General features: G+C 39.5%; 1 protein-coding gene across 1 annotated transcript; it reads left to right on the forward strand.

Moving 5' to 3' along the window:
- The first annotated feature begins 4,566 nt into the window (after window positions 1-4,566).
- NAE1 (NEDD8 activating enzyme E1 subunit 1) lies at window positions 4,567-23,782 on the forward strand. Its single transcript, XM_087827558.1, has 20 exons — window positions 4,567-4,664; window positions 7,547-7,650; window positions 7,735-7,795; window positions 9,393-9,423; window positions 10,141-10,212; window positions 10,446-10,525; window positions 11,115-11,224; window positions 11,780-11,889; window positions 13,023-13,085; window positions 13,741-13,804; window positions 14,114-14,205; window positions 15,027-15,086; window positions 15,179-15,312; window positions 16,865-16,940; window positions 17,238-17,277; window positions 18,530-18,616; window positions 19,600-19,692; window positions 22,088-22,202; window positions 22,289-22,338; window positions 23,542-23,782. Exons 1-20 carry the CDS (start codon window positions 4,612-4,614, stop codon window positions 23,649-23,651), a joined length of 1,605 nt encoding a protein of 534 aa, XP_087683684.1. The 5' UTR covers window positions 4,567-4,611; the 3' UTR covers window positions 23,652-23,782.
- The last annotated feature ends 2,631 nt before the right edge of the window (window positions 23,783-26,413 follow it).

Here is a 26,413-nt window from a genome sequence, read left to right on the forward strand (position 1 = left end):
GTAGGCTATTAGGGGAGTCAAAAGTTATATGTGGAATTTTGACCTCATGGGTGTGTGTGTGGTGGTGGCATCACTAACCTATGTGTTGTTCAAGAGTCAAATGTGTTACTGCTTTAACAACCAAATAGAGGTTGATCCAATTCTTTTCTTCCTGCAGCCTGACTTCAAAAATTTCCTTCCAGTGCTGGAGTGCTGGGAACTCAGGAAGATGAGAGGAGCCGATGGAGTCTGCCTGTCTCAGGTGAAGCCCCAGTTGTCCCGGCAGCCCATTCAGGTCAACTTGGTAAAGCCTGTGCCCTCATTCAGGCGCCTCCTGTCTCAATTACGTGCTGTCTTTAAAGCTGAATTGATTTCACTGCTCTGGAGTTTATTCTTTGGTCTCACTGGAGTCAGTGGCTCCTGGATTTTGCTTTTTCTGGAGGAGGAGAGCATGGGGATATTTGAGGGCTATGATGAAGGGCTTGGGAGGAGGGTAGGAGCAGCTTGCATAGCCATACCTCATTCATCAAACAACTTCGACCTGATCTCACTTTCCCTCTTGAAGGTACAGTGTCCTTGCTCTATTAGGTGATGAGAGGCTCATGCCTACCCTGTCAGGTCATGGGCATCACTGTGAGCATTGGTTGAGAAAACAGATGTCCAATGCTGTACCAACAGGCAGAATCATGTCTGCTCTTCATAGTATATTATGCACAGGACCAACAGGGCAGACTAGAAGCCCCGTGGCCTGGAGATTGTAAGAGCAGAATTACAGTTTCTTGTATTTTTAAAAAACATTTCCATTCCAAGTATGTATGGGGATGTGTGCATGCAGTGGAATGGAATGAGCCTAGGCTGTGGACTCAGACAGATCTAGACTTGGCTTCCAGTATCACTGGCTGTGTGACCTGGGACAAGTTGCTTCACTTCTCTGAGTCTGTTTTCTCATCTGTAAGACAGGAATGGAGAGTCTAGAGGGCTAATAGTATGGTCAGGTAGGGTGATGCCTTGAGTACCTGGCACCAAGGATGCACTCCTCAGACCCTAGACCTCTGTTCTTTCCCCTTTCCTTACTTTGTTGGGCGTATTTAAAACCCCCAAAATTCCTTTTCCAATTATAGTAGTAGCAACTATTCATTGCAGAAAATTTGGAAGAATCAGAAAAGCATATAGAAGAAAATTTAAACAACTGGTCATGTGATTCAAGAACCAGTACTGTTAACATTTTAGTGACCATCCTTCCTGGCTCTCTTGATATGTATTAGTAGTACTTAAAAAACAATTGGAATCAGATGTATAGCTTTGTGAACAGTTTTGTTTTTGTTTTTCCCCCACCTAATGCCCTATTGTTAGCATTTTCTTGTTTGGTCAGCCTTGGAGAACTTGACACTTAATAACTGCACAATGCTTTAGTGTATGTGTTATTTCCAGTTTTTACTATTGTAAATAGCACTGCAGTGAACATCCTTATTTATACATCTTTGTGTGTATCTGATAATTTCCCTGGGATAAACTGCCAGTAAAGCATTTAAAAATGTAGAAAGCATGGTGAAAGTAATTTCATAAATGTATTCTTTCATTCAACAAGCATTTGTTCAACACTTATTAGATGCCAAGTGCTGGGCCAGGCATGGGTGATACAACTGTGGACTTTATAGACCCACAGCTGTCTCAGGGGAGGAGTGGGGAAGAGGGGCAAATGACTGGCCAATGAGAACCAGGGTGAGAAAGGCTAGGATGGGCAAAGGCAGGCAGGGAGGGTTAGTGGCCAAGGCCTGGAAGAGTGTCCTGGGTTGTGACTGATTCTTCCTGGCTGGTTTCCCATAGATTATAAGCTCTTCTAGGGCAAAGCTAGCCCCAAACTTCCTGGGAGCTCAATAATACAGTCTCCACCAGTTGGCACAAATAATGATGGGTAACTCGCCAGATCTGTTGGAGTGTTTATTTCTAATCCCTACACCACCTCTTAATAGCTGTGAGACTTTGGAATTTTACTCACCCTCCAAGCCTCTGTTCTCTTATCTGTGAACTGGGGTGAGCAATAGTGTCTATTCATTGGGTAAGCACAAATGAGAACAAAATGAGGTGATGCACATCAAGGGCCTGCTTGGCTTGTAAGTGAGCAGTAATGTGGTATGGAGCTCAGTTTTCCCATCTGTTCAATGGGAGATTGGCCTAGATCAGAGGTTCTCAAACGTAAGCGTGCATCAGAATCACCTAGAGGGCTCATTAAAGCCATTTCCTGGACCTCATCCCAGTTTCTGATTCAGCCGGTCTGGGATGGGGCCTGAGGATTTACATTTCTAAAAGTTCCCAGGGGCTGCTGCTGGTCCAGGACCACACTTTGAAAAACAGGGGCTTAACTGAATACAGCCATGGCTTCCTGTTCTGATACCTGATTGTTTTCCTCCACAGTAGGAAAGACTCGTCCATGGGCCCTGAGTTCCCAGATGGCAGGATTTGTGTCGGGTCAATCCCCACAGCTCCGGCACAGGCACTTTCACATGCTATTATGGGTTGAATTGTATTTTTCAAAAGCTGTTGAAGTCCTAACCCCCCAGTACTTGTGAGTGTGATCTTATTTAGAAATAGGGGTTTTGGAGATGTATCTAAGTTAAGATGAGGTCATCAGGGTGAGCCCTGATCTAATGTGACTGGTGTCTTTATAAGAAAAGAAGGGCAGATAGAAACATGAGAGGAGAGTGCCATGTGACAATGAGGCAGCGATTGAAGCGCTTCAGCTGTAAGCCAGGGATTACCAGAAACCACCAGAAACCAGGAGGCAAGGAAGGATTCTTTCCTTCAGGCTTCTGAAAAAAAGGGGCACCATACTGCCCCTTGATTTCAGACTTCTAGCGTTCAGAACTGGGAGACAATAAATTTCTATATTTTTCAACCACCCAGTTTGTGGTACTTTGTTACGGCAGTTCTAGGTGACTGATACATTGAGGCTTTTTATTTTTTTAAACAGATATCACCAGTACAAACCTTTTCAAAAAAATACACTTTTTTTCATAGGCAGTATGATTCCACCCTCCCCCCACCAAATTTGGGGATGTTTTCTTTCGTGCAGCACATGACTGCTCTGAGCATGAGAGGCTAAGCAGTGAACTCTCACCTATCGCCTTTTGACTTTTCCACATTCCCTGGGCATATTTTATTATCCCTTATATTTCACCTGTCCAACTGGAGAAGGAAATGTCACAGCATAAGCACATGATGTGCTGGGAGAGCCTCACGCCTTTGTTTCCCATCAATTTGGAACAACTGATGGGGACGGGTGCTGGGTAGGGGCCAGGGAGGTCCTGAGAGGATGTGCCCTGACCCTGATCCCGGAGACAGAACCCAGGGGGAACTGCATCCATCATTACTATAGCATTACTGTCAAATTGTGTCCCCTCCCTTGTCCCCATCCTAGGGTAGGTTGGGCATGGGGATTTGTGCTCATTTTCACCTTGTTTCAGGCAATTATTAACCTGAAGGTGGCTACGTAGGGACTCAGTGGGGAAGAAATCCTGATCTCCCTGCCTGCTGGTCTCCTGGTTTCCAGCCTCCTCTCCTTCCCTCTTCCTTATGGGGTAACACATTTTCTTGCCACCCATCCCCACAGGGCAGCTGTCCTCTTCCTGAAAGTGATTCTTTTCACAAAGCAAAGGGCTTTAAATTCCTCCTTGCTTGTCTGTACTTGGTCCTCATAATCTGGTCCCTGCTGTGTCTCAAACCTCCTCTGACCACTCCCTACCCTTCATCTAACTCCCCACCACACCAAACTCTTTTAGCGCCTCCAGCCTGCCATGGTCTCTCTGCTTCCCCGAGATGACACCTGCTGCTCCTTCTACTTAAAACATTCTTCATTGCCCACACCACATGAAATATTCCTGGAGAGGGGGCGTGAGTGGGGTTCTTCTGCGCACCTCTAAGCTCCCCTACTTCCCTCTATCTAGAGGAAGGCCACATTATCCAGTAAGTACTTGTTTAGGGTTCCTCTCCCCTCTTGACCTCCCCAGGAACAGGGCCCCGGTCATACTTGCCTTTGGCCTTTGTACCTGCAGCGGGGAGCAGCTAGCTTTGTGGCTCGAAACTGGCCCTCAAAGTGGGCTTGTTGCGTGAGATGATGGGCGAAATGGGTAAATCATCATCATCATCATCATGAAGGTTATTTGGGCAGCCTTTTTTGTGTGTGTGAGGCTAGCTCTGTGTATTCAAAAATCTCACTTAATGCTAATAGAATCCTGTGAGGGAGACTCATTTATCCCCACTGCACAGATGAGTAAGTGGAGGATTTCAGAAATAAAGAGCGGATCTCACAACTAGTAAGTGGTGAAAACCCAAATCGGCCTGATTCCAAAGACCGAGTCCTCCCCAATCACCGCACACAAAAAATCACCGAGTGGCAGACTAGCGGAGCTGGCGCCAGCAGGGAAGCCTTGACCCCCTGTCCCCGTCCGGGTCCAGGTGGTGGTGGCTTTCGCCCGAGCTTACCGGCGACGCGTGCGCACTGCAGCGGCGGCGCCCCCTGCTGGCGGCGCGCAGGAGGCGGCGGCGGCGGCGGGCACTTGGTGCGCCTGCGCGCTCGTGGCGGCGGCGGCGGTCCTCCGCGGGGCATCGGGTCTTCGCGCGGCTGCCGCGGCCATGGCGCATCCGGGGAAGCTGCTCAAGGAGCAGAAGTATGATCGGCAGCTGAGGTCAGCTGGGGCTCACCTAGTCGGGCGGGCGGGCCAGTGAACCTCTCTGCGTCCGTGCCGGGCCTAAGCGAGCGAGCGAGCGAGCGGCGCGGCCGGGCCTCTCTCAGGCCTTCCGCCCGGCCGGCGGTGCAGAGCTCGGGGCCGGCGCCCGGGACTCCGGCCTAGGGCCGGGGCCGCTCCTCCGGGGCCGCCCTCCCTTCCCCGCGGGCCGGGCCCGCCCTCCAGGGTGCGTGCTGTTTGGAGATGCGCGGTTCCAGCCTCAGCGGTTGTCACCGGGGAGGCTGCCGGCCCCGCCTCATTGCGCGCGGGCTCCGGGTTTTGCAGAATGGGGGAGTCGCCACTACGGCACCCGGCGCACAGTGTTAGGGATCGTTCCCGGCCGGCACGGCCCAATAGAAATGTAACGCTAGTCTCGTGTGAGCCGCGCGTGCCATTATACATTTTCTAGTAGCCACGTTAAAAATAAAAAGAAACAGGTAAAATCAATTCTAATAATACAATCTGTTTAACCCAATATATCCTAAATATTACCATTTCAATAGATAATCAGTATACAAAGTTATTGGAGCTATTTTACTTTTTTTTTTTCCTTTCATATTATCCTTGAAATCTGGCATTTTACACTGTAGAGCACATCTCCATTCTTACAGGCCTCGTGTCTAGTGCTCAGTGCATGCGACTAATAGCTACCTTAATGGACACTGCGGGTCTAGACCATCAGGCAGGTCCTTGGTTATTTCCTCTCCTTTGCTTTTTCTCTTCACCCTCCCAATTCCTTACTTATTGAGTGTCTTCTGTGTGTTAAGGCAGTGGAAGGGACACAAACGGCTTGGTTTCCCTCCTTGCTGGAGCCTCCAAGCCAGAAGTTACAGTATGTCCCTAAGGACTGAAACTCCCCTTTGCACCTACAACTGAGTGCTGTCTTAGGGGCTTTAGGGGCTCAATTCTGAGAGCAGCCTTGGAGGCAGACATTCTCTGCTTTATAGATGGGGAAACTGAGTCTTGAAGAAGTTAGATAACTTGCTTAGTCTCCCATGTGTTTGAGCCAGGATGTAAACTCAGGCTCTCTGGCCTTTTGCTCTTTTAAATATGTTTTTATTGATTTTTAGAGAGAGCAAGGGAGAGGGAGAGAGAGATGGAAACACTGATGAGAGAGAGACATTGATTAGCTGCCTCTTACTGGGGAACGAGCCCAGAACCTGGGCCTGTGCCCTGACAGGGAATCGAACTGATGACCTCTTGGTGCATGGGTCAACGTTCAACCACTGAGCAACACCAGCCAGGCCCTTCTGGCCTTTTCAGAGCTGGTACGTGGCACATCGCTCTGCTCCGAAGCTTCTGGGGAAAGAAGTAAGGTGGCAGAGCCCTTGTAACAAACTCATATTCTCTTGTAAATTCCTGGAGTTCCGTGTGTTTTGAGTGCAGATATAACCATACATCACAGAGCTGAGAAGATACTTTTGGTTACTAAGTAACTGGAACAAAAGAGTTTTTTGCTGAGTTCAGTCCATTTAAGGACCAAACTTTACCTTTCATATTAAGATCTGGTTATTGATTTTGAAATGTCAGAGGGAAGCAGTTAGAAGCAAAGATGTACAGCTAGCCAGCAGTCAACAAGGCCCTGCTTTCCTTAGGCCAGCAAGAGTAGAGTGGATTGATTTCTTGTTTGGACCCTTTCCTGAAACATGTTACCTAGAGATGCACCAGTGATCTCTTAGGCTCCCTCTCCAACTCCCCAAGCATCCATCAACCAAATATGTCCGGTGACTTCTGTGTGCCCTACTTTCATAGGAAAACCTGATGTTTCCAGTCCTTCTGGTTCTTCTAGGTTTTTCCTCCATTCATTTGATAACCATTCAGTGATCACTTACCCTGGACAAGGCGTTGTGCCAGGCATTGGGACTACAGTGGTGTATTTGGGCCCTTATGGAGCTTAGAGTGGAATGGAAAGATGGATGTTCAGCATATAAAAAAACAAATGAGGCAATTATAGTTGTGACATATGCTGGAGGACATGCTGGCTACAGGATAAGGGAATCTGCTTTAGATCAGGTGACAGAGAAGGCACATTAAAGTCTATCTGTCCTCCAGGCTATAGCATTTTTCTAATGGTTTGGACTCTATATTCTTACAGTGACAAGAAAAGATAAATTAGTTAATAGGCTTTCTGGATGAAAATCAGGCTGGCTGAGATGCCATAATACATGTGTGATCATGTACTTTGCCTTGTTAATGATATGCCTGTGTGAATCAGATTATAACATATATTTCTAATCTTTATTACATGTTTGTGTTTGTTAATGCATTTATTAATCATGCTATGAGAATGTTCATTGGGTATTATATTTTAAAGCACTCCTGTAGAGTTAGTATGAGGCTTTTCAGATTATAATAATTTAGTTTTCTTGGTGAAGCTTTTCTCACTCTTACAGATGTCACAGTGATAAGTCCTATGTCAAGACCTTAAGTATACTGGATCCATGTAACTTAAGGAGAAATGAAATAGAGAACAGGATCGGTTTTAAATCTAAGGCACTTCTTTAATGTTAATGAGTGTTTCTAAAGACTTTCCGTTCTGTAAGTTATCTGGCTTGAAGAGAATAATGGACAGGAAGCTGAAAGACCAAGATACTAGTTTTGATTTGACCCCTCCCTCCACATCTAAGCATGCAAGTCATCAATCTTAGTCTTAGTCTTGTGTTACACAGCCATATAATCCCCATAACACCTCCTGCTCTTCCTGTCTTACATATTTGCCATGGTTATCACATCAGTTACTCTATGCAGGAACACTTTAAAGATCAAAGATCACTATTCAAATAAGGAAGTTGTATTTTTGTGAATTTTTTTCAAATGTTGAATTTGTGTATCTTGTTTTGTAGGTTGTGGGGTGATCATGGGCAAGAGGCTTTAGAATCTGCTCATGTTTGCCTAATAAATGCAACAGCCACAGGAACTGAAATTCTTAAAAACTTGATACTTCCAGGTATTGTAGTTTTGTGGTTATAAATTACTTCTTTAAGGTTTTAACTAGAAATACATATTCTTGACTGATTGTTTTGTCTCCCAGGTATTGGTTCATTTACAATTATTGATGGAAATCAGGTCAGCGGAGAAGATGCTGGAAATAAGTATGTTCTATTCTTTTCAAATATAAGCATGTTAGGAAAGGCAGTGTACTGTCACAGGAGAGTGAGGCCTAAATCCCAGCTTCACCTCATCAGGGTGACTTGACTCTCAGGTGGACAATAATCCCTATGGTTAGGATTATGGCAAGGATGAAGGGAGTTAATATAGGTCAGATGTTAGCACAGTGTCTGGCAAATAGGCCATTAATAAAAGATATCCATCATTACTGTTTTTTGTAGGTTTTTTTTGTTAATCTTCATCTGAGGATATTTTTTCCATTGCTTTTCAGAGAGAGTGGGAGGGAGGGGGAGAAGAGAAAGAGAGAGAGAGAATCAGCATGAGAGAGAGACATAGACTGGTCGCCTCCTGCACGTGCCCCGACAGGAGGCGGGGAGCAACCCCGCAACCTAGGTACATGACCTTGGCCAGGAATCCGAACCCTTGACTCTTTGGTGCATGGGCTGACGCTCTAACCACTGCTCAGGGCCATCGTTATTGTCTTTATTGTTGTTATTAATGCAAAGAAGTAGTCATTATTCCTTTAATTGTGAAATCTGAACACTTCCTAAGTCATTGCAGTGATTCCTAGGTGTTAGTATATAATTAACAATAATTGTATATTTGGATTATAAGAATAATAAAATCTACCTTTTATTTGCAGTGTTTTCTAAGCTTAGTTCAGGTATATCTCTCTTTCCACTAACTGTCTCCATAAAAATGCTGTTTTAAAGATGGCCTGTATATCATTCTTTAAAAATGATCATATTTAGACTTTCAGAGCATTTCAAGCTCACCTTTTCAGGGACTTGGAGTCTGGGATGTCTCATTATATTTGTCAGTATATAGCAGCAATGAATAAATACAAGGAAAATCAGAATTTGGTTCATATTGAGCTTTGATACACAACACAGCCCTTTTATTGGTGTCTGTAAAGAAAAAGTCCTAATACCTTTGCTTACTTGGTTGGTTAAAGCAAGATGCGATAAGAGTAAGGTTTATTTTTCTTATGGAGCCACTGAGATTGTGCTACAACATACCACCCCGACTGATCAGCAGCCTCAGATCCGGGCCTTGGGATATGACAAGGGTATGTGTGAGAAGAAGCCTGAAATAGATCTGTGTAGTTACCTGAAAAAGCAAACAGTTTAATACAGCATTTCCCACATGTGGCCTGTGGAGCATTGGTACTGGGAAATGTTAACTGCTAAATGGGCAAAGGGATTCCATGGTCAAATGAAGTTAAATATTTAATGTAAAACTTTAATATCATGTGTATTATGTATATTATGAATTTCCAAAAGGGAAATATAACATGGTGTTTCCTAAACTTTTTAAAGCCAGGGATCCCTTTTCTCTCAGAACATCTTGTGAAATTCGTATTTTGTGCTACACACTTTGGGAAACATTGATTTATTACCTTGTCTTTGATTACAAGTTTTATCCAGTTTTCTTCCTCCAGGAAGGCTGTTACAGTCTGTAATCAGAATATAGTTTGTTTTATCATATGAATGAAATACACCTGGTATTACAAATAATCTTTCCTTTATATGGTCAAAGAAGCCCTTACGTTTATTTTTTTATTTTTTTTGTCTATTTTAGTTTTTTCCTTCAAAGAAGCAGTATTGGCAAGGTAAACAATCAGTTTGTTATAGAATATAGTTGAGTTTAAGCATTTAATGATGCTATTATATTTTGATTTCTTGAAAAAGCTTTGACTTTAAAAGAGCTTATTATTTCTCCAAGAAAAAAGTTAAATTAGCTCATTTTTTCTGATCTTGTAAATTTTATAAGCTTGGTAATTTAAGAACATAGAAGAAGTAATGTATCCTTTTTATATTGTATCCTGTATTAAAGCTAAATCTTGAGTGATGTTAATGTTCAGAGGAAAGACTATTTTGGTTAACAAGATTTTTAACTAAGAGCCAAGAATATCTTTTATTTTTGTATTACATATTAAAAACCTTACAAAGCCATATTAATCAACTTAGTACAGTATTCTGAGTGGAAATGACTGTTTCTTTAATGATTGACCTCTCGTACACTATTGTAAATTGATCCAGAATATCCCTGCCTGATGTCCAGGGTTTTCTGGTCATTTGCTTAATCAGAAAAGTAGAGTGCAAATAAAGTATTCATTGAAGAACTCTGAATAATGATGGTTTAGCTCTGTTCTAAGTAATTTTTTGGTGGAGTCTCAGTTTAAACACTGTGTATGAAAAGCAGAGTTGTCCTATCTATGCATGAAATTTGGGTAATTTTATAGTTTGTTTGCTTGATCTGTTAATTGAAAGGTTACATTTTAACCAAATTTTTTCTAATTCAAGTCAAATGCTTTGTTTTAAAAAAGAACCGAGCTCAAGCTGCCATGGAATTCTTACAAGAATTAAATAGCGATGTCTCCGGGAGTTTTGTGGAAGAGGTACATATGTACATACATTATTATTTCTGTACAGAACTTTTATTTTTTAATAACCCAAAGCTCTAGGAATTTAGAATTTTGAATCTTTGTATACTATGTTTAGTTGAGAGTTGAATTACTTTAACATTGGAGTCTAGCATGTTGCCTCATTTGTTCTAAATAGCTTAATTCTTTCTGCCATGTTTAATATGACTGTGAACTTGTTGGACTTTTTTCCCCTCTGTCCTATTTAGAGTCCAGAAAATCTTCTAGACAATGATCCTTCATTTTTCTGTAGGTTTACTGTTGTGGTTGCAACTCAGCTCCCTGAAAGGTAAATTTTTTTGTTAATTTGTTTTTAATTGAATCTCTTAATTAGATTTGCATAGTTTTGTTTTCTCTGTAGAGTCTATGGTTTTTAAAATTCCTAAACACTATAGAAACCTTTAATTGGAAGCACTAATGAATGTCTAGAACCAAAAAGATAAGAAAGAAAAAAAATATTGGATGTGAAATTTTAAAAATATATATTTATGATCATTGGTTATTTTTAGTGAAAAAAACAACAACACTAGTTAGAATTAATTATAGGGAGTACTTGGGCGTGTATGCAAGGATACATACATTTTATCATTGTTTCCCTCTTTTTTTATGGAAATGTTTAGCAAGTGTCTTTTAGTAACATTCTCCCTAATACAAAAGTCTAGGCTTTCCTATCCCTCTAGTCCAAAAGGTATGATTTCTTTGAAACTGCAACCTTGTGGAATTGCTTGCTTTTCAGTATATCCTTGACCTGGTTATAATGCACTAGATATATTTTTGCATTTATAATCTAGTAAGAAAGTTGCTTTGTTTTAAGGTGTTTTCATGTTTTGCATATATCCATTTGCTTATATTCTTATTTATTGTGCCTTCCTTTACAGTACATTACTACGTTTAGCAGATGTCCTCTGGAATTCCCAAATCCCTCTTTTGATCTGTAGGACATATGGACTAGTTGGTTATATGAGGATCATTATAAAAGAACATCCAGGTAAAATTGTTGCACGTATGGGGCTTACTTTTCATTGCTTTAGCTATGATTTTAGAAACTTAACAATTTAGAAAGTCAGTTTTAGATTACAAAGTAAATTTGTAGCAGCACAACCGGGTTATAGGTTCAAAGTGTCAATCAGAATCAATAGGCTTTAATCTAGTATTTCCTTTAGCATTATAGGAGGGTACAAAGCAAGAGATACAGTAGGTGCAGCTGCCTGTTGAAGGCGACAGGAGGAGCAGGGTAGGTTGTTAGGTAGCATCTGAACACACATTTTATCGATTTTGATCTTTTCCAATTATAATAACAAAATTCTGCTCTAAATGAATCTTGGTTTTACTTTTATTAAAACTGTAGTCCACTTATGATTTGTGCTTTTAGTAAAATGTGTATGTAAATGTAAACTTATCTCAATAATGAACAAAACAATTTTAAAAAATGTAGACCCTATGCCTATTTAAAAATTATAGATTTCCTATATTGTAATGCATTGTATTGCCAGGAGTATTACTAAAGAAGTAAGTTTATCTTTTGGGGTTATTTATTTCACAGTAATAGAATCTCATCCAGATAATGCATTAGAGGATCTACGACTGGATAAGCCCTTTCCTGAACTGAGAGAACATTTTCAGTCTTATGATTTGGATCATATGGACAAAAGGGTTGGTAGTGTGTGTGACCTTCCATTTATAGATAGACTTAAAACTTTTCTTTTTAACTTAAGGTTTTAGAATTACACCAATGTGAGAAAATACTGTAAACCTGCATAGTCCTGTCATCCAGATTACATAGTAACAACATTATACCTAATTTGTTTTAAATAAATATTTTTTCTCCAAAATTTGTTTCATTTTATTTTTGTTAATCCTTGCCCGAGAATATTTTTTCTGTTGATTTTTAGAGTGTGGAAGGGAAAGAGGGAAGGAGAGAGAGAGACAGACACATCAATATGAAAGAGACACATCGAATGGTTGCCTCCAGAACTCGGCCTAGCCGGGGCCGGGATCAAACCTGCAACCCACATACATACCCTTGACCAGAAATTGAACCCATAACCCTTTGGTGCTCGGGCTGAGGCTCTAACCAGTGAGCAACACCGGCTAGGGCTTTTCTCCAAAATTTAAAAAACTTTTTTATTAAAGAAAAGTACACTAATTGAACATATCTATGTAAACACTCAGACCAGGAAATTGGACATTAACATATTCCTCATCATGGCTCTTTCCTAAACAAATAGATGTGCTTTTTAAAATAGCTTGAATTTGGGGTGGGTGGGTGTTGAAATTGAATCCTCTTATAACTTATTTTTAGTGTTAGAATTACCAAGGCAACCACATATTTTGGTATGAAAATAGTGATATTTATAACACACCATACCATATAATTTAAAGAGTATATGTATTTTTTCCTACCTATGTGTTAATTAAAATGCAGGTATTTGGTTCATCAGAAAACAGAGGTCTTTCTATAGTCTAGGATTGGTATCTGAAATCAAGAGATTTGAGCTTTATTTTTGGGTGGCAGTCTCTGAGACTGTTTTCTTGATGGTAAAATGGAGACAATCATAGTACATACCTGCCATATTAGGGTCAAATTGGACACTGCCTCTAAAAATTTTGTGAAGCAATTTTTATTAACCCAGTTCATTTTCCTTTATTTGTTATTTCATGTATACTGGGGAATGATCATAAATATTGTTAAATTTGTTGAAAATGATACGGGGTAGTGAGGAATAAATATTAACTAATTATTGTTAACCAATACTGATACATTTTATTTTTCCTCTCAATTTTAGGACCATAGCCACACTCCATGGATTGTGATCATAGCTAAATATTTAGCACAGTGGTATAGTGAAGTATGTCCTTTTTTAAAAAAAGAAATTCCATCTGTAACTATATTCTCAGTTTATTATAAAGGATTTCATTGGAGGGGGTGGGAGATTAATTTTTCTTCCTTGCATGATTTAGGGTAGGTGGGTGCTTTTCCGTTTAAATCTAGCAGTTCCTCTTTTGATACTAATTTTTTTTTTTTAATCCTCACCTGAGGATATTTTTTCCATTGCTTTTCAGAGAGAGTGGAAGGGAGAGAGAGAGAGAGAAACATCTATGTGAGAGAGACACATTGATTGGCTGCCTCCCGCACGCTCCACAACCAGGGCTGGGGATTGAGCCCGCAACCGAGGTATGTGCCCTTGGCCGGAATCGAACCTGGGACCCTTCATTAGTCCTCAGGCTGATGCTTTAACCACTGAGCCAGACCCTCTAGGGTGATGCTGATATTTTTATTAACAATGAAATTTGAATAAATGGCATTCAGATACTGCAGTGGGAATGAATGTAGAGAAATGGCCCACAGTTTCTGTTTTTTATCAGATTAGCCTCTGATTTCACTGGGTTGTATATTTACTGATGAAATCTCATGTGGATGGGAGAATGGGGGAAACTGTGGACTCTCAATTTCTATATTTTGAGTTTTTATAACTAAGTTTTTTATTTTTTTAACCAATTTAGACAAATGGACGAATACCTAAAACATATAAAGAAAAAGAAGAGTTCAGAGATTTGATTAGACAAGGTAATATGGGATGTGATTAAATGTTATACAAGGTTTGAAAAGCAAATTCCTTGAAGCTAATGTTTATTGGATTCTGTCAGCATGTCAAATGATGCCATTATTAGCTCATATTTTATTTTGCCTCAGGGGAGATTAAGGAGCCATTCCTTGTACAGTTTTAGGAATGACTAGTGATATGCTGTATTTATTCTTATGTTTCAACATGTCTGATCCTCCCTTCAGAATCAGACAATGTTATTTTCATAATGTTGGGAGGAGAGAAAGAGAAGAAAAGGGTTGCTGTTCACTGACCAATTTCTATTTTAATAGGAATTCTAAAGAATGAAAACGGGGCTCCTGAAGATGAAGAGAATTTTGAAGAAGCCATTAAAAATGTGAACACAGCACTAAATACGACTCAGGTATTCAAAGAGTTGCTGAGGGATTCAGTTAAGAAAGGTGTTTTCTGAAGTCCTTATGGTGAAATGATTGGAGTGAAGTCAACAAGGGTGAAAGTAGTGCAAGGGATTTGAGTGTGGAGAGGCAGAAAGGGCTAGATCATAATGTCCTTTCCAGCCATTGAAGCGTTTTGAGCAGGGGAGTGGAGTAACCAGATTTACATCTAAAAAATGATCTGGCTCTTGTGAGAAGAGACTCTAGGGGACTGGGAGTAAAAGCAGAGAGACCAATTAGGAGGTTACCAGTAAGAAATTTCTTTTTCCCACACAACAGTAGAATCAAAGCCTATAATTTCTAAAGTTCTTATTAATTAATGTATGGTGATCTTGCTAGCATTAAAAGTCCTTTATTATCCAGTTTTTGTCAGAGTGGTTGTCTCTTTCAGCAGTCACTAATTAGGGTGAAAGGGTTGCAAATTTTGGACAAGATGGAAAAACATGAAGGACTACAACTCTAGCTTGACATCAATGCCTGTAATCTTTGTTATATTTTCAAATGTAAATCTATAAAAAGATTCAGTTTGGCTTCTCTACTCCATATATAATGGAAGAGAACAGGTCTGTCTTTAATGCTAACAACAGTGGGCAGGATGGGACTTTCTTCCATTCTCTTCTGCCCCATCAAATCTCCCTCTGGTACTGATTCTAAATGAAAGTATAAGCAAATCAGAAGTTTGTATTTGATTACAATTTGAGAATTCAAAGAACTTGTTCAGAGAAATAGCAGTGAAAATAAGGGTGGGCAAATTCTTAGTATAAATAAATGTTTCATGTTCCTTTGGTAGATCCCAAGCAGCATTGAAGATATATTTAATGATGATCGCTGCATAAATATCACCAAACAGGTAATAAAAAGTAAAAATAGTACCACCTTAATCTTTGGGTCAAATTCAAATACCGCTTAATATTAATTAAAAAATTTTTTTTTCTCTTTTAGACGCCATCATTTTGGATTTTAGCTCGTGCCTTAAAGGAATTTGTGGCCAAAGAGGGTCAAGGAAGTTTACCTGTCCGAGGCACAATTCCTGACATGATTGCAGATTCAGGCAAATATATAAAATTGCAAAATGTGTAAGTCACTGTTTTCAAACTATGTAATAGGAAAATTAATTTGTTTATATTAGAAATGAACATATTTTACTAGTCTGTCAGAAATCAAATGAAAGCATGTTATAATCTAATTGCTTTAAAAATAAGCTAAAGAACTTAGGGGGCAGATTTTTTTTTAAAGTGGATTTTATTTTTTAGAATAGTTTTAGGTTCACAGCAAAATTGAATGGAAAGTATAGAGAGTTCTCATATACCCCCACCAGGAGGCAGATTTTTTTCCTTACATATTTCATGATAAAACCTAACATTTGAGCACTTAACTGTGCTGTGAATTGTTCTATGTATTAACTAATTTAATATTTACAACAACCCAATGAGAGATACTATTATTGTCCCAGTTTATAGACGAGGAAAATGAGGCCTAGAAAAGGCAATTTATTCAGGGTCAGACAACTGGTAAATAGCAGAACCAGGACTTGAACCCATGAAACCCATCTCCATACTCTTAACTAGCACCCTATACTGCCTTTTATTTGTAACTTAAAACTTGGAAGTCTTCAGTTTGGATGAATTTTTTATTAGTAATGTTTCATAATTTAAAGAGTTCATCACTATAGATAGACTTCTGCTATCCAGGTATCACTAGCCTGAACCCAGATAGACTGACATAAGGATTGTTCTCAACGGATATTACCCTTATGTAGTTTGGGTATGGTGCTGATGAATCCGGGGCCACTGGCTTGGTTTCCTCAAGGGCCAAATAATGTCACACAGAGAAGATCTCTGTTTTCTAAACAGAATGCACTCTTCATCTTAGTCAGTGTTTAACAAATCCTTGTTTTCTTAGTCTAAAAGTTCAACTACTTAAAACTTGGGAAAAGTCAATTGAGGATAGAAAGAAGTATGACCTCACATTGAAGGTAGTTAGCTTAGTACTGATCATCTTCAGAGGGTGAAAATGTAAATAGACTTAAAAGTTTTACATGAGCCCGGCCGGACATGGCTCAGCGGTTGAGCATCGACCTAGGATACAGGTGATCAGGGTTCGATTCCCAGTCAGGGCACATGCCCGGTTGTGGGCTTGATCAATGACTCTCTCATCACTGATGTTTCTATCTCTCTCTCTCCCTCTCCTTTCCTCTCTCTGAAATAAATAAAGATATATTTAAAAAAAAAAAAAAAGTTTTACATGAATTTATAGATGGACAGTTTTGAAGTATTTAACTCTCTTTGGACTTGACTTCAAAGAGAAAAATTATATTCATCAGTAACATGTTTTGTCAGGTCCTCTGTCAGAGAAGCATGGATCGTGGATCATAGAGGGCAGTTTTTAAGTTGGGTGCTGTCAATTATAGAGGGAACCCAGGTATTAGTGGATTCCAAGAGTCCATCACCAACACTGGGAAGATCCCCAACCACTAACAGGTGCTGCTGGTAGCATTTCCATGGCATTTCCACATTTCACATGTTCCAGACCAGTATTTTTTCATGAAAAGGAAAACAATTTTTTGTTTGCTTCCTGGTGATGTTTACAATTTTAAAATTTGTTAAAAGTAGCTTTTTTTCCTTCCAGTTACCGTGAAAAAGCAAAGGAAGATGCTGCTGCTGTGGGTAATCATGTTGCCAAATTGCTGCAGTCTATAGGCCAGGTAAGTTACTGGGCACACTGTGCCTTTGATGGACAGCACAGCCCCATGTAGGCCTGATCCCATAACTCCAGCCAGAAAAGGTTTAGAGTGCATGGCACTGGCTCTATGCTTCTTTGGAGGGATCTCTCACTTACCTGCCTCATGAGAAAGACTGTTTTAAGGAAACAGGGTGTTCCTCTGGTGCTCTTTCAGCACTTGGAGAAAGGCTCCCCATCCCACAGTGATTAACTTTGTGCTGTACCCTCTGCTGATCTTCTCTTTTATACTGGAGCAAAATCTGCATATATCTCTTTACAGGCACCAGAGTCCATTTCCGAGAAAGAATTAAAATTACTCTGTAAGTCCCCTTGAATTAATTTCCTTATTTTGCTTCAAAAAAATGTGCCACAGGAAGTGTTCCCAGGAATTTTAAATAGTTTAAATTAAAAATGTTCCATGTTTTCATGGTATAGGTAAATATAGTTATTGGGTAAGGTTTTTTTATTCTTATAACATAATAAATGTAGACTATTTTAAGACTGGGTCAGAGGTAGAGCATATCTATGGCAATGCTAAAAAGATGAAGGTCAATTAATTGAAAGTTGTCATTAATACAGAATTTCAATTAATTGAAAAGTTTCAATTAATTGAAAGTTGTCATTAATACAGAATTATTTTTAGCTTATTAATTTTAAGTAATTTGGGAAAGTTTTATCTGAAAGCTTTGGGTGTGAAGTCTTGAGTCACATGTACATTGACAGTATTGGTTTAACTACTCATTTTGATCTCTGTTAATGACTGTAATGGAATTAAGAATTTGCCATCGAGTTTCAGGGTGGCAAGGCTCTAGGCATCTTTTTGATAACTCCTCAGTAGACCTGAAGCATTTTTAAAATTTAAGACTTAGTTTAAGAATAATACAATCTGGTTTACATGGTGTCTGAAGATAGTCTATATTTTGCATGCTCCTCAGTCTTAAAATATATTTATGCAAGTTCTCCATTTCATGACTCTTTCGCAGTGATTGTTTAGGCTTAGTTTAATGTTTCGTTCCATTATTAATCTTGCACCTTTTTGCTGCATGTAGTGTTTGTTCTACTAAATCATATGATATCAGATTAAAAGGTAGATGTTGGGTATTTGAGAGTTTATTCTGTTTCCTATACTTTGGGGTATGTTTGAAAATTTCCATAATACAAAGTTTTTTTGTTAAAACTTTACATATACCAAGAGCACAATATATATACACTTTCCCTTAGGACTGCTTATCCAGAATAATGATAAAAACTAGTCCCTGAGCTCTGTGAGACATTATGCTAGGTACTTCTGATCCACAGAGCAACTTTCAAAGGTAAACAATATTATCGCTTTTCTGAGGCGCAGAGAGGCGCGATCACCTGCTATTCAATGCTGAACTGGTGGTAGTGCCAGGGACGCAAATTTAGGATGATTTGTGTTCTGATCCCTTCTTTGTTAACCATTAGAGTCAAATAGAAGACATTCGTTCACATTACCACACCTGTGAAGAGTATAAACAGAATTTCCTGTTCTTAAAGTGCTCTGTGATTTGGAACACTCAGTTACCTCTGTAATGTATTTCCTGTGTTCAGGCAGCAATTCTGCATTTCTTCGCGTGGTAAGATGCCGATCCTTAGCTGAAGAATATGGCTTGGATACAATTAACAGGGATGAAATTAGTAAGTATAATAATCTTTTTATGCTAGGATATTAATTTTAATTAAATTAATTAATTGATTTTCCTTCCCTTTTTTTAATTGAATTTATTGGGGTGACACTAGTTAGCAAAATTATACAGGTTTTAGTTCTGTAGCTCATCACCTGTACACTGTATTGTGTGTTCACCACCCCAAGTCAAGTCTCTGTCCATCACCATTTATCCCCCCATATCTCCTTCACCTTGCTACCCCTGTCTCCCTGGCAATCACACTATTGTCTGTGTTCATGAGTTCTTTCTATTTTTTTTTTTTCTTTTCTTTTCTTTTTTGGTCAATCCCTCCACCACCACCACAGCTGTCAGCCTGCTCTCTCTGCTTGTTAGTTCATTTTGTTCATTAGATTCCATATATGACTGAAATCATATGGTACTTGTCTTTCTCTGACTGGCTTATTTCTCTTGGCATAATGCTGTTTGGGTCCATCCATGCTGTCTCAAAGGGTAAATTTTCCTCCTTTTGTTACAGCTGACTAGTATTCCATTGTATAAATGTACCACAGCTTTAATTTTAATTTTAAAGAGATTAATACTTTGTGTATAATACTATTGAGTATGTGGTGATAATATGAAGGGTAATGGAAATATTTATACTCTAAATTTTATTCTATAGACTTATCTAAGTCATAATTTCAAAATGGAAAACTTAATACATAAAATCATATTTAGGTAGATTACTGAGTAAGTTGTGTGATAAAAAGAAGAGAGAGATATTAAGACACATAATCTCTACTATAGTTAATAGTCCCTAAGACAGCTGGGTTTTATTTTAATGTATCTCCCTTTATTTTACTATTATTTATCATTTTCTATTTTATTGTTACAAAATATTAAAATTTTGCGATAAATTTGCCTTCTGTCCTGAAACTTGAGTATATAGTAAATTCTGTCTTTCATTGTTTTTATGTTATGAATTACCCAAATTATATTGAGTTTTTTCCCTTCCAGTTTCCAGCATGGACAGTCCAGATAATGAGATAGTATTATACTTAATGTTACGGGCTGTGGATAGATTTCATAAACAACATGGTAGATATCCAGGTAAGAATAGCAATCGGATCATCAAATATAATAAAATCTTGACTAGACACTTGAATGAAATCTTAAAGTGTTCTTGGGTGTTTACAATTGGTCCTTGATATTTTCATTGTAAACAGTTTACACCTAGTTCATCTCAGTGAGGAACTACCATTTCTTTTATAAGTGTAACTATTTGCAAATAGTGTTTGATGCAAAACTATTACAGGGAATGTTGGTTGAATGCATATAGAAAACATGTTTTCTGTCAGTTTCCACGGTTTACTTCTAAGACTCACACTGAGTTTAATTTATTGGGAATGGGAAGTCACAAGAAGTATTCCAGTGACTCCTGAACTCAGAACTCTGAAGATGTAGAGATTTCTTTGCTTAGTATTTAATTTTTGTTATCTGTCAATATAATAATTGGGGAATCTGCGTAATCTCAAAGATTTTTCAGTTGCCCAGAAAATTTTTATTAAGTTTAATTTTGCAGGATTATTGCATAGCAGTACATTCTAAGTGTATCATAAAACCTGTTGCCCCAACTCATGTCATATGCCCACTGAGTTACAGTCTTAATGAGCTAGCTTACCAGGAGGAAAAAAATGAATAAACACTAAATATGCATTGCTTTATTCATATTATTTGATTAGGATGTATCTGTTTGGTTATCTATTGCATAACAAACCATCTCAGGACTTAGTAGTTTAAAACAATAAATTATTATCTGATGATTTTGTGCATTTCCTGGGCTCAGGCAGATCTCACTGGGGAAAGGGTATCTCACTGCTTGATGCCTGGGCCTAGAGTCATTATGAAGGCTTGACTGAATTAGACATCCGAGAAGTTATTTTCACTCAGATGCCTGGCACTTTAGTTCAGGATAACGAACTGCTGGGGGCTTGTCAGGCATCTGGCACCACTTAGCTAGCTAGGGCTTCCTTTTAGCATGGCAGTCCTAGGATAGACTTCTTACATGGTGCCTGGGTTCCTCAGAATTAACGTTCCAAAAGACCCAGGTGGCAGGTACAAGGCTTTTTATGACAGTCTTAGAAATCACACAGCATCGCTTATGTTGTATTCTATTGGCTTCACAGGGCCAGCTTAGATTAAGAGAAGGGGACTACATAAAGGCACAAAGGGGTGTATGTTGGGGAGCCAGCCATCTTGGGAGAGTAGCTACCACAAAGAGCATAGGCTTTGAACCTCGGTGCATATCCAAGTTCTGTCACTTACTGTTTCTTGACCTTGGGTGAGACTATTTCCCACCAAGTCTCAAGTCTCTTATTTATGGAATGGCAATAATGGTATCTACTCTTACTCTATTAGACTGTTAGGGTTAAATATGTGATGTATGAAAATCACCTTACACATTGCCTAGCACCTTGTAAGTACTCAATAAAGGGTATTATGAGGAAGAGTAATGGTGATCATTTTTAAACCAGAGCGGTTAAAAAATATTGATTTTTATTTTTATAATACCTGATTGTTATGGCAATTATATTTTTCCTTCCAGTAGTAATAATAATAATAGCTTACTTTTGGAGACATTATAGTTTAATAATTAACAACTGCCTGGGCATGTATCCCAGTTTTGCTATTTATGAGCTAAGTAACTCAGGCAAATAACTTAATCTGTTCCTCAGTTTTTTTTCATCTGTAAAATGGGAATAATAGTGCCTACTTCATAAAGTGGTTGTGAGGATTAAATAAATAAATATATATATATATGGTGCTTTGAATAGTAACCAGCATCTGTTAATGCTCAATAAATGTAACTGTTATTATAACTTTGTGTCTTCAGTGTCATTTAATTTCCTGGAAATGGATAATAAACACCATAATTAAAAAAAATTTTTTGTATGTTTTTATTGACTTCAGAGAGAGGAAGGGAGAGGGAGACAGAGAGATTAAAAACATCAGTAATGAGAGAGAGTCATTGATCGGCTGTCTCCTGCACACCTCCTACTTGGAATCAAGCCCACAACCCGGGCATGTGCCCTGACTGGGAATCAAACTATGATCTCCTGGATCCTAGGTCGGTGCTTAACCCCTGAGCCACACTGGCCAGGCAACACTATACCTTTTATAAAGCGTATAAGTAGGACATCACTTTCTCATTCATTCAATTCTTTTGTCAAAGAAGTATTGAGCACCGAGTGCCAGATACTCTTCCAGACACTGGATATGGAGCAGTGAACAAAGTAGGCTTATCAGACTCAAATTTTAATAGGTTTTTGATGGTTTCTTTGATTGTTACAGATTTGTGATATTTACAAACATTGGTCTCATACTTTGTTATTTTTGTTCTTCATTTTCACACCTTATGGTTTGGCTAGAACACCTGAAAGGAGGTAGCCATTTATTTTGAATCACATTTATTTTAATGAAAATTAATTTACATGTATATTTTTAGGGGTATCTAACTATCAAGTTGAAGAAGATATAGGAAAGTTGAAGTCTTGTCTCACTGGCTTCCTTCAGGAATATGGACTATCTGTAATGGTGAAAGATGATTATGTCCACGAATTGTGAGTATTTTTTAAGCCTTAGTAAGAGATAATACTTGTACCTGCCAAAAGCTAGTCGAAGTTCATGTCTCCATTCTTTCCTGTAGTTGCCGATATGGAGCTGCTGAGCCACACACCATTGCTGCGTTCTTAGGGGGTGAGTTCCAAAGATCAGAAGTCTGGCATCTGTTGTTACATAGTACAGTTGTAAAGTTTTGTTTTCTTAGTTATTTTAACGAGGGAGGTCAGTGAAGCAGGATGTTAAATATTAAATGGCACGACACCATTATATTCCTTCACTGTGTTCAAGTCTTTTGTTTAACTGTTATCTTCCCTGTGAGGCCATCCCTCACTCCCTGAGGCCCTCCTCTTGCACTCATATCCTTCTTCCTTGCTGTTTCTTCTTAGCACTTAGAGTCATTTGACATGCTATGCATTTTACTTATTTGTAAATGATCTCCCTCACTACTAAAAAGTAAGACCTGTGGGGGCACTGATTTTTGTTCCCTCCTGTATCTCTAGTACCTAGAACAGCATCTGGTACGTAGAGTCCCATTGTATTGAATCAATGAATGTTTGTGAAAGGTCAGGCTTTAGATTATAAAAGATGAAGAATTTTTTTCCTTAGTAATTTTTTTTGGTTTTTTTTTCTCCTATTGTTTTGTTTTGAGTAGTTATAGTGGTCTGGCAGTACTTAAGAGATTCTTTCCAAATTACAAATGTATTTAGAACAAATACACCTTTATTCCTTTTATTATAAAAGCAGAAGGGTGTCCTTTGAGAATCTTTTCTGCCTGTATGTATCCTTTAAAATGTAATCAACCATACTACTATTTTGATATTTTTTTTACTTAATTTACCTTGCTAGTGTTCTAAATCACTATAATTAAAAATACTCTTTTTTTTTTTAAAAAAAGCATATCATTATTGATTGCAGAGAGAGGAAGGGAGAGGGAGAGAGAGGGGTAGAAACATCAATGATGAGAATGTCGTCATTGATCTGCTACCTCCTGCTCGCCCCGACTGAAGATTGAGCCCACATCCTGGGCATGTGCTCTGACTGGGAATCGAACTGCAATCTCCTGTGCCATACCTGGCCAGGCAAAAATACTTCATTCTTTAGAATTGTAGCATAATATCCCAAGGTGTGAATGTATAAAACAAAACTTTTCTTTTAATAACATAGTTATAAAAAATTGTAGTCCTTTATTTTGATATGATTCAGTAAATCATGTCTGTTTTGGATTACTTTTAAACACCTTTGCTTTTGGAAAAAGGGAAGGTTTTCTTTACAGAGTTTTTTTATATAATACTTGAAATTTACCTTTTTCAGGTTTGCTTTTTTCCTTTTTCCTTGCAGGAGCTGCTGCTCAAGAGGTTATCAAAATAATCACCAAGCAATTTGTAATTTTTAATAATACTTACATTTATAGTGGCATGTCACAAACTTCAGCAACTTTTCAGTTGTAGAATAAACACCCTATGTAGCGTGTTAATAATTGAAACTTAATTGCCTCAAGTTGTGCTCTAATCTGTAAAATTCTGCTAAAGGAGAACTGTTAAATTGTTTGCATAATAAACATTTTTCTCATTTGTAATAATGTAGTCTTGTTGTTTGGGGGGTCAAGGGATGGTGTGTGAAGAAAGCAGTCATTTTCCCAGAGAATAAAAGCTTTCCATTTCTAATTGAGTTTGTTATTTTCAGCTTGCTGTTTCAAAGTTACTTAGAGAAATCGTGTTTCGTTAGAAATAGCTTTAAATATTTTTTTTCTTACATTCTTAAATAGTGAATTTAACCCAGGTGCAGATTTTATCTATGGACATTTTAGGACCATCACTATTTGTTAAAACTAATAGAAGTTTAAAAGCAAATATTTCAGATGTATTAATTTTATGAGAAAACAAGGACGGGATGCAATGCCGAGGGAAGGTTGGGAGAGCGGAATAAGGGCCCTGCTTGCTCCACGCATCCTGCACACAAGCGCCCAGGCCCCACACCGCCCTCGAGGCCACAGTGCCGAAGTGGTCCTCTTCCATCATGGAGCCCTCCCAGGCAACTCCTTGGGGTGAACGCCCCTCTGAGCAAAGGAAGCCCATGTTGGGGCGGGGACATTGGAGGATTTACCCTGCAAGCTGTGACTTTTCCACCACTTGAAGACGCCAATCCACGTGTTTACTAATCCGTGCCCTTGAGGAGAGACTCCGCCTGGAGGCGGGGCTCCCGGAAGTCCCGCCCACGGAAGTGGTTCTTGCTGTCTCGGTGGGAAACGGGCTGCGGCGTCGCCGGAGGCAGGCTGCACGGATAAAGGGATAAAGGGCGGGAGCCCAGAGCGCGGCGACTTGAGGGTAAAGGCTGCAGCTCCCTGAGTGTTCGTCTTCGGTCCTCCCTCAGTCGCGCCCCGGAGCCGGTCCGTTGCCTCCTGTGGAAGACGGGCCGCGGCCTGCGGGCCCAAGAGGCCCGCACAGGGGCAAGGATGCAGAACGCCCCGCTGTTCCCTTAACTGGCCCACGTGAGGGGATGGGTTGACCATGTGGGGAGGGACCCTTCTGAGGAGGCAACAGACCCCGGCTGCAGTGCCCACAGCGGCTGGTGGGGCAGAGCACGGGCTCCCACCATTTAGACCTTGGCCCTTTTCCACCCGCTTGTACTTCAGAATCCGCGGGCGCCTCCCCAGGTGATTCTGATGTAGGGAAGGGTGGGAACCACTGGCGAGGTCGGTCCCGAGACCATGGCGGCCCGCGTGTTCCCCAGCTCCTGCAGTGGCGGCCGCCGTCGCTGGGCTGACTTCCGGGCGCACCCGCTGCTGGTGGATCGCCGGTGGTGGGGCCTTTAACCAGCGGCCCGGCCTCTCGCAGAAGCTGGAGAACCTGGTCCAAGAAGAGCCCGAGGGACCGCCAGTCTTTTCGAAAGGGGTCCTGCCAGCTCTTCAGGTGAGCCAGGCCTCGGAAATTCAGGAAACTGGGTGGGTTTGGCCTTCCCTCCTCGGAAAGATCACGTACCTTTACTTGTGCAAACTGGAAGGAGGTGAGAAGGCTTTACGCTAAAGGGCTGCTCCAGCTTACTGCGCTTGGGAGTGTGAATGCTGTAGGGTGAACTGCCTCCTGGTACCCTCAGCTTGTTTTCTGGACCCGATTGTTATTTCTCAACCTACTTCAACTAGTGTAACCAAAAATTTATATTACGTGTACTTGCCTCTTCTACTTTACTGTGAGAATACAGTACATAATTTTGAAATCTTGTTCATTACAGTTTGCATCTATTTACTAAGCAAATGCTTTGTTGGGCAGATGTGGTTTTGTGTGTGTGTGTTTCTGTTTTAATATATTTTCATTGATTTCAGAGAGAGAGGAAGGGAGAGCAGGGGAGAGATAGAAACATCAATGATGAGAGAGTACTTGATTGGCTGCCTACCCCGCTCCCCCTGCTGGGAATCCAGCCCTGAACATTTAGATTGAAAAATTGTATCCGTCTTTAAAAATAAAATTATATGAAAAAAACAGAATAATTAAAACTAAGGAAATATTCCTTAAACTCCCTCACAAAGCAAAACCTCCACATATGATACAGTAGTCCATTTTTTAAGTCTGTTTTTTAATTTAGCCTTCCCCCACAAATCTTAACCCATTGCTCAAAGTTAATGCATATTTATTTACATATAGGAAACAATACAATACTGTGTAGAGGGTAAGAGTGTCAGGCCTGGCTTCAGGTTTTCTTGGTTTCCATTACAGCTCTGGCACTCATTAGCTATTTGAACTGGGCAAATTCTTTACCCTCTGGCCATCTATCTTCATCCTTATAGCTCCCTTGTGGTGGCGTTGTAACAACTAAAAAGATATTTATAAGATTTATAGAACAGTACTTGGCCTACAATAGGACTTATGGAACATTAGGAACTTTTATTATAAAAATTGTGAAAAATAGAAAACTGGAATAAAACACCATAAAACCACCAGCTGAACAGCAAGTATTATTATGTTGCTGTTTCATAACAGAAGCATTCCTTGCTTTTAAACATTTTGAGTAAACAATATCCTATGGATGTACTATAATGAAGCCCTTTTTAAATGGAGTATTTAGGTGAAAAATGGCAAAACTAGTATATATTTGTATGTTACTTTGTAAAATGTTCTCACATTTATTTAAAATTATTTTGTTTGGGAATTTTATTTTCATTTTGAAAGTGAGAATGAAAAATAGAAAGGATAATTCAGTATCTCCCTTTAACCAT

This window comes from Miniopterus natalensis, chromosome 18, assembly GCF_054644295.1.
Source record: "Miniopterus natalensis isolate mMinNat1 chromosome 18, mMinNat1.hap1, whole genome shotgun sequence".
Lineage (NCBI taxonomy): Eukaryota > Metazoa > Chordata > Mammalia > Chiroptera > Miniopteridae > Miniopterus > Miniopterus natalensis.